This window comes from Fukomys damarensis, unplaced genomic scaffold, assembly GCF_012274545.1.
Source record: "Fukomys damarensis isolate Sample0158 unplaced genomic scaffold, DMR_v1.0_HiC HiC_scaffold_5, whole genome shotgun sequence".
Lineage (NCBI taxonomy): Eukaryota > Metazoa > Chordata > Mammalia > Rodentia > Bathyergidae > Fukomys > Fukomys damarensis.
Window position 1 is genome coordinate 6,045,762 of NW_022900917.1, and position 9,052 is coordinate 6,054,813.

Below are 9,052 nucleotides of genomic sequence, written 5' to 3' on the forward strand. Positions count from 1 at the left end.
GATCTATACAAAAAACAAAAAAAAAAAAAAAAAAAGTATTATTAGAATAATGATAATTAAAGCACCAATCTATTTATAGTTGGCATAGGATACCTCAAGTCCTACTTCCAAACAAATCAACAACTCAGAGAATTTATAAAGTAATTCTGTGTAATGAATCTTACTGCAGATTAAAAATTTTAGCTGCTACCTTATCTATGATTATAAAAGGAATAAATTTACTCCTGGTAAAATAGTATCTGCTCTTTTGTACCATTTAAAAATATTTGAAGATGATATAGCTTTTAAATACAGCCTAAGAAATATAGATCATGATTAAATATCCATTCATTCAAATTTACTGGGAACCTGTGAATGACCTGCACCATTTGAATACAGTTCAGTACATGCCCACTATTAAACATCTGTTGACTGGAGAACCATTTACTGAGAGCTATGTGCAAGTCCACAGGAACAGGGGTCACTGTTAGGGGTGGGAGAACCAAATAGGTAAGCGGAGGCACGAACTCTGCCTGGAAATAATCCTTCACAGTGAACCACAACTTAGAACAAACACGGACTGGACCTCATACTGGCCAGCCCCAGACCTACTGCTAGGCACTTAGGACACTCAAGAAAAAAATACATTAAAAAGCAAGGTTCTGTCTCAGGAGCCAAGAAAAAAAATACATAAAAAAGAAGGTTCCATCACAGGAGCCCTCAACAAGGGAGAAACAGACACCATGACCTCGGACTCAGGAGCAGATTTCGGTGAGGGCTATAAAAGGCTGGGCACTGGGCGCTCTGTGAGGCCGGGAGGGCGGAGCAGGCAGAAGAAGGGAGGCAGGGAGATGGGTGTGGAAGCCCGAGGCAGGGACAAGAGGGGCGCAGCCAGGGGAGGCTGCACTGGTCCATGGTTGGGTCACACTCGCCTCGTGAGAGCCCTTCCAACACTTTCAAGGAGGGAAAGGGAACTTGGTGCTTGCACGCTCAGTGTGCTGCCTCCTCACCGGAGGTGCGTGTGTGCTGTGTGGAGAGAGTGGGAGAAGCAGTGCACGCAGCCTCGCTCCTCCCTCATGTGAACACACGCCAGCCCCAGGTCAGAGTGTGACACCCAGGTATGCGTGTCACCGTGCAGCTGACACCAACAGCTCGCCCCTGCTGGGGGTTTTCTCTGCACGGTTCTCCCTTTCCTTCTCACCTTCCCAACCCTCCCACAACAGGACAGCCGGAGCTTTCTCTTCATTCTGGGCTGCAGAGCCCGGAGCACTCAGCAGGCACAGCAGGCTTTTGGGACCCGTTTCGTAGAGAGGCCTCTGGGAGGAGTCCAGATCTCCAGAGCACGAAAATGGTTCAAATCTGAGGGGCACACCTGGTATGGTCTCCTAGCAAGCGCAGAGCCTGGTGAGGAAAGGAATTTGGATGCCAAGTCGTGCTGCCCATGTCCTCCTCGTGCTGGGCCCGAGTCTGCATGCTGACCTCCCGTCCCATCCACCACTGCTCCTTCAGTGTCCTGAAGGGCCTGATGATCACATAGCAAACAGCCCAGTGCGCCACGACTGGAAAGTTTTTAAAGGAACTAAATGAGAACTCACAATTGGGAACCTCAAGCTCCAGCAGAGAGGCCTCTTGGAGGAGAGGAGAGCGGGCATCTGTTTTCCCCTGTGACTTGGTTCCCCTTCTTTTTAAGCCCAACGTCAGGTGGACCTGGCACATAACAGTACTCGGTAGCTGAGTTGTGGTTATTTCATCATCACCTACCTCTACAACAAACCCCTCTTCTTGGCAGTTTAGCAAACAGCTGTCTCCTCAGTTTGGCCACCGCAGCTGAGAAGCCACTTGTCTGAGTCTCTCCCATAAGAAAACCACGGAAGCATTCCTCCACAGCCACACAAATCTGAGCCCTTAGAGTTGGAGTTAACACGTGCTTTTGCTAGAAACTGTGAACCGGCAATAAGCGAAGCCCAGTGGGAGCTGTGCTCGGGGAGGAAACCAGTCCTGCAGTTACGGCTCCAGTGGAAAATAAATGTCTCAACTCGTCTCCTACTCAGAAGGCCCTTTTACATTTCCAAGGGTTTCCTTTTACAAATATCCCCTTTTCTTTGCAAATATAAATGATTTCCTAACCACCTGCTTTTCCACATACACCTGACATCTTAGCTAACAATTTTCCAACCATGTTGACACCTCCGTTTTATTTTATTGTAATAAGTAAACAGGCTAATTCCTACTTTCACCCATTTTCAGTTATTTGAATGAGAAGAGGGAAAAGTAAATGGACTCGATTGGAAAAGCTCTAGTTAATTTACCCTAAGTAAAGGCAGATGTTTCTGTATGTAGTGTATGAGAGCTCCAATTCTCCCATTGCCTATGCTTTGGACGTTTTCACCACTCTGCTGCAGGGAGACCAATGAACCAGAAAGCCTAAAGGAAAAAAGAAAATAAAACCCTGTGTCCTCCTCTGGCAGACGGAGTTTGAGCAGGAGGTCAAGGCTGATGACAACAGAGATACTAGCCAACACTCACTGAATGCTTGTGTCCCAAGCTAAGAGTTCTAAGAGTTTTATTTGTATCCCTTGAATTTTCATAAACTCTGGGAGATATTATTATTCCTGCATTACTGATGGATTCATCGAGGTACACTGACCACCATTGGTAACTTCTGCTAAATCATACAATTAATGTGAGACCTGAGGTTTAAACCTAGGAAGTGGCTTCCGAAGCTCACCCTTGAAGGTCCTGTTCTGCCTCATTCAAGAGTTTTAGTGCTCATTTCAGAGCAGGGATTTGAGCCATTTTCCAGATGGTCCCTTAAAAGTGCACAGAACTGGGCGCCTAAATGCACACGCGCCTTTCTAAGGACACAGCCCCTAATTTTCATGACAATGACAGAAAGGGGTACAGCTCCCCAAAATGTCAGAACACCTTCTCTACATGTCAAGTCCCCCTTTTACTTTTGGGTACCTGCTCATGAAGTAGTGTGGCTGTGGAAGCATTTAGTGTACTTAGAGAAAGGGTGATCTACAACTGGCTCCATCTTACACACAGCTAGTATTTTTTTTGGTACCAGGGATTGAACTTGGGTCCTTGCACTTGGAAGGCAGGTGGTGGAACCACTGAGCCAAATCCCCAGCCCACACCTAGTATTTTTGAAAGATGGTTTTTTTTTTTTAAACCAGACACAACATAATAATTGGTGGGTCACAGAAGTGTAAATTTATCCGCATGTAGCTCCAGACTGGTGGGAACAGCCCTGTGGACTCCTGCTGCTTCCCTACCAAACTGAAATAGAACCCTTCTCTGACTGCCCATTCTTTGCTCTCCTGCTCTGCCCTTATCCCATGCCCTATGCAGAAAGAATGGGTCACCTTTGCCTACATTCCTGCCTAGCGTGTGACCATCAGCCTTAGCACCATGTCTTCCAGAAAGACTTCCCCGGCTGGACACTACCATTCTGAGTCCAGTCGCTGGCCCCTGTGTGCGCCTCAGCATCTACAACTGGACTGAAACCATGCATTCATGTGCTTCCCACGCACTGGCTTGTGAGGCTGAGGCCAAGTCACTGCCTCCTCCCCGCAGGCTCAGAATCCAGGATGGTGTTTTCTACACATGGTGCTTTGTGTCTTCCTTGAAATGAGCAGAAGGCAATGGGCATGTGAATGGGATGGGTCCACAAGAAAACCCTCCTGAAATGCACCCTGGGGTGCCAGGAGGTCCCTCTCCTCTGCAGCTCGGCTGGATCCCTGGGATATGATAGGTGTCACCGAAGCACGAACATGCACTTCTCTGTTTTCAAGTTGCTATGGGCAACCATCACCGCCTACCACAGGCTCTTAGGAAGCTGGAGTGGAAAGTCATGGGAAAGCTGGTGTCTCCTGCAAGTCAGCTGCGTGTCACATTTTTAGTTTTCTTTTGTCCCCAAATTTACCCCAGTGATTATTACTGTAATGACCACCGGAACTTACAAGCAGAATGAAGCCTGCTCCCTTGCGACCCCCTCCTTCTGAGCCCATCTGTGCAGTAACCACGCTCTGTCCCATCCACACCAGCCCTGGACTAACCCTGCACACACTGGCATCGAGGGACAGATTGGTGATTGGGGAAAGGAGAGATGGATTCTGGGACGTGATGAGAGGAAAGACATCTCTGGGAGGCCTATGAACAAAATAAAATATTTGAAAAGTTTCACATTCAAGGTTTACTATGAAATATGTTTGAAGGTGCCATACAGAGTTATATCTTTTCCCTCTCTCGGACCCGAACTTTCACTTCAGTCTCTTAAATGCACCAGATGCCAACACTGAAATGGAAAGCACATATCATAGAGGAGAAACATGTTCTGGCCCTGGACAGTCTTGTTTATCATTTCCTTTGATTCTCAAAATCCTCTCTTCATGTTCGTAGGTAACCAGTTGTCAAGTAGGTTAAAAGCATTCCTGCATACTAATGCCTGGGGTTGGCAAGAGCCCTACACGTACTGCCTCTCTTCTTTCCTTCTACCTCCTTCCTCCTGAAAGTTACTCTACAAAAGTTAGAGCCACTTAAGGGGATTATGGGGAGATTTGGTCCTCATTTAAAACAGGGTGCTCAGGAAATCCAGGTCAATCTGCGGCTACCTGGAGAGAGTTGGGTCAAGATGCAAAGGCCATTTGCACACCAAGACCATCTTTCTCCACAACAGCAGTTCTCGTAGAAGAATCTCATAGAAGGTCGGGTTTGTAATTGCAGTGTTTACAAAGTACCGCACATGCAGGAGGCTGGGTCAGAGGCTTCCCATCCTTTCTTGTTTCAGGGTCCTTTCTACTCAGTCAAATCAGCACAGCCAGGCCTGTCCACGGGTCTTATTCCAGGCAGCTTTCTCTTGCCCGGACAACGCAAGTCTCCCCTTGATGTTTTCTTTGGAGCGCAAAGTCAGTCTTTTCAGCAAGTTGGTTTGAAGTTTTCCAAATTTCAGTTCTTTGCATTTTTTTTCCCCCAGGGACAAATGACTGCTGGCAGTAAGCTTTGGCTGGAGCCTTGGTTTGTTTTCTCTTAGGAAAATTTAAATGCTCTTTACAAGTGGCTGGAGACGTTTAACACACATACTTACAGGATTAAACTCCATTTGGAGAGACAAACCTGTCCCTAGTCTCTCTTGCCCACTGCAAATAAACAATGTCCCTTTGCGATCAAAATCTATTTCCTGGTCACGAAAACTTTAGACATCAGGACAGTTGTTTGTTTAGAGTCAAAGGTTTTGGGTGAAAATAACCTGAAACCCCTTTCACAGACTTCCCTGCGTGAGGGCACCTGTGTCCTGTACTAGCTCCTCCCTTTCACCTTTGTCCTTCTTCAACATTCATCTTCTGCCATAATTCCTCTCAGTTACATCTTATATTTAAATCTAATCTCGTAGGACTTGGGAGCCCGTCCAGCTCTGTGTCCTTGGATGACCTCTAATCCCTAGATCTCTCACTTTCCCTCTCCTTTCTTTGGTCCTAGTTCAGGTTCTCCCTGCCTTAGATCTTTGTTTTCCCAGCACTGGAGACTGAACCCAAGCTCTTTGCCCTGAGCCATACCCCAGGCCTTTTCCCTTTTTTGTCGCCTGGGTCTCTGTAAGTTGTCCAGGCTGGGCTTGAACTTGTGACCTTCTTGCTCAGCTTCTCAGAAAGTTGGGATTACAGGCTTGCACCACCACAGCTGGCGTCAGTCTCCCTGTTTTACCACTGAATTTTACTGAAGACTTCTAAGCTACAAACCCTATCGAGTTCATCCTCATCCTTCAGCAGCAACCCATCACAGACAGAGCAAACTCAAAACCCTTGCCTGACATTTCTCAGCAAAGCACGACCCGATCCTGTCTGCCGTTTTTCCTTCTGCCACCTTGGAATTGGTCAACAACTCACAACCACTCTGGTCTCTGAGGTTTCCACCTGGAATCTTCTTTCTCACTATTTCTGTCCACTGAGCGCCTGCTCCTGGGTTACAGCCAGACTCACGTGTCCCCACCTCATTAACGCTGCCTGTCCCGGACTCCCTGGGAGCCAGATGTTCTCTTCCTTGCTTTCCCACAAGATTTCCAGGAACCTATTTTATCACTTCATATACAATGCTGTAATTCTTTCTTGTCCTTGTAATTCACCCTGCAGTGAGTCCTTCTAAAGGCAAGAATAATGTTATTCATGCATAAAAGAAGGCCTGTGTGCCTGTTAATTATGTTATTATGCTAGATAAATGAAAACACTGCACTTAGAAGCAAGTGAAAAAAAGCCCAGCAATACCTCTTACAAAGAGAGACCTGCATGGATCATGGAGACAGTTTCCTAAACACTGAAAGAGCAAAATGCACCGAATAATTGTTTTTGTTTTTGTTTTTGGTGGCAGCTACTGTGCTGTTTAATGTTTAATGCGTTTTACAAGATAATCTCATTGAGAACAGGAAGACTGGTTATCCTCCTTGGTGCAATAGTAAAGAAGCTCAGAATCACTTATAGAACAGTCTGGAAAATGCCTTAAGCTTTAGTTGCGATCCCACCTGTAACTCTCCCCTGAATGGTCGCTCCGTCTGTACAAGTCCTCTCTTTGGTGGTCAGGGCTCCCAGGTGAGGAAGGAAAAAGCATCCTCATTCCCTTGTGCATAGGGGCCTTCAATAAACCCCTGCCAAAGGATTTAGAAGCCATTCCAGAAACACGGAGATTTTGAAAATCATAATTTTTGAAGTGATGTTTTCCACCCTAAACTAAATCTCTTGGCCTTGGCTTTGCAAACTGACCTAGTGTTAAACTCTTAGTGTGCATTGGTGGCTACAGCTAAGGCCAAAGGGCTAACAACTTTGGTACCTAGAAGTGGAACAACTCCCTGCCCCCAAAGAACCAGGCAAGTGAAGATGATGTAGTCTCCCCCTGTTCAGGTAGGCAGGCATTATGTGTGTCTTTTGTATCTGCTCAACAGGTGGCTTTTACCTGAGAGACTGAGGATGAAGTACAGCGAGAGAGCCTGGGGTTGAACACTTGGAACCGAGTTAACTGGTTCATCTGGGGACAGAGCTTTAAGATTGTGGTCTCCTCTTGAATGTCCAGACCATCCTCAAGGGCACAGCCTTCCCATGTTAAATCTCAAGGGCACACATGAAGCCCACGGAGGATGGAACCTTGGTGACAGACGGATCTGAGTGGAAGGTCAAAACCAAGGAGGCGTCCGGATGTCCAGAAACACTGGCAGGAGCTGAAGTCGTCGGTCCCCAGGCTGGAGGTCAGTGGGGCTATGCCCTGGCAATGTTTGCATCTCCTCTGGGAGGAGGAGACTTCCTGGAGGGGAACTTCGGGAGGCTGTGACTCGGGAACCAGAGAACGAGACAGAAGTGACGGCTAGGAGCGAAGGTGCTTTGGAGGGGTCACTGGCTCATCACCTGGGCACCCTCGGGAGAGCACGATGGAGGGAGAGGGAGGGGAGCAGGCAGCCTTGCCCTTCACTTTCTCAAGACAGAATCCAAGGTCTCCGACCATCCCAGCGGAGCGAGTGCCAGGGAGGAGCTGTGAGTCTGTCTCCCACGTGGCCTCTTGTGTCTTGAAGGTCAGTGGTTTCATTGGAATGTTTTGATTCTTTTTCTGGAGAGGGGAACGGCAGGAGCTTGACACACAAGTGACAGAGGAAACAGAGCCCTAGGATCCAAACTTACAAAGATGTTTGGCCACAAGAAGAGGAAGCAAGCTGAAGGACACTTGAAGGTGATGCTGTGCTGTGTAAATAAGAGTAGGAGACTTGTGTCGGGCAGGGGAAGCAACCGGAGCGAATGAAAAGAGGAACACATTGGCCCGGATACCTCACTGAGTGCGGCTCTCCTCCTGGGGCAGGGAGCAGCGGAAGGAAGTTCTACCACATCCAGAATTCACATTTCCAAGAGAAACCCTGTCTTCCCCAGAGTCTGGAGGAGGCCTCCCAGCCATGACTATCTTAAACCTCCACGATAACTTACACACACACACACACACACACACACACACACACACACACACACAAATTAGCTGGGTACGCCCCCAGAGATTTTGATTTAATTCATCTAGGGTGGCAACAGTATTTTTAAAAGCTGCCAAGTTTTTAAGTACAGTAAGTGTTGAGAACCAGCCCCTGGGCTACAGGAAAGAGAAAGGAGATAGGGGAGTAGGGGAAAGGAACATGGAGTAATTCACCTCCACCTCCCCACCCAGAATGAGGCAGTGTTTCCTAGAAGTGAGCGGAGTACCAGTGGTTCTGGAGTGGAGCAGCTTTCTTTGTGTATACAAAAGTCTACACGCGCGCACAGAGAGAAATACGTCTGTAGATACTAGAGACACGGCCATTCTGTCAAGCTGCTGGTTTCACGCGAGTTACCTCTTAGGAGGCGGCTGTGACTGAAGTTCAGAAAGTCTACCGAGCATTCTGTACAGCACAGCGCGGGCAGAATGCACACGGACACAGCGAACACTTGCCGTGTGAAGAGAAAACTTTCTTTGCAGATGTTTCTGTCCAAGGCACCGCTTCCCGCGGCGGAGAGCTGCTCCAGTGCCGCCCTCTCCCTGCTCGCCTCCCATGGGTGCCTGGGCCAAGTGCCTGTCCCCGAGGCGTCTGCACTGGGCTCCGGCTCAAACTGCTCTCCTCTGCGCTCAGAGTCGGGGTCTCATTCCGGATGCCGCAGCCTGGAGCCCGGGTCCCTTCTTTCTGATTCGACTCTGGGCAGAACTTCAGCGAGGTGGCTTGGCAAACCCGGAGGAGGAGAGCCGTGCCCATGAGGGGTTCACAAAAGTGAAACCCAAGGGACCTGAGTCCAGGTTACGCAAATTCAAAGGAGAGGTGTGCCCGTGCTGGGGTGAAAACCCCAAACCGAGCAAACAGCCGGCCCGGAGCGGCCTGCTAGAGCCTGCTCGGTGTTTGCCGTTCTCAGGGCGTGACGTAACCTCCGTTGCCCAATTTCTGTTTGCGCATTTCTCCCTCATCCACAAGGAGCTTTGAAAGCTTCCAACTCCGAAGACCTCTCGGAGCAGTGCAAGCGTCCCTGCCCAGCAGGGCTGCGCGGAGGGAGGGCAGCCGGGCCGGGCAGAGGCCGAGGCGCTGGGC

At 48.6% G+C, this 9,052-nt stretch overlaps 1 protein-coding gene across 1 annotated transcript in view; it reads right to left on the minus strand.

Annotated features, from left to right (window-relative positions):
* Nucleotides 1–8,529, minus strand: part of Mal2 (mal, T cell differentiation protein 2) — a 22,557-nt gene extending 14,028 nt beyond the window's left edge. The window contains exons 1-2 of the mRNA XM_010619654.1: nt 8,330–8,529; nt 1,352–1,501 (exon numbers count right to left, since the gene is read on the minus strand). Of these exons, the coding sequence (XP_010617956.1) occupies nt 1,352–1,501; nt 8,330–8,529 (350 nt within the window). The remainder of the gene's footprint in view (nt 1–1,351; nt 1,502–8,329) is intronic.
* Nucleotides 8,530–9,052: the final 523 nt, after the last annotated feature.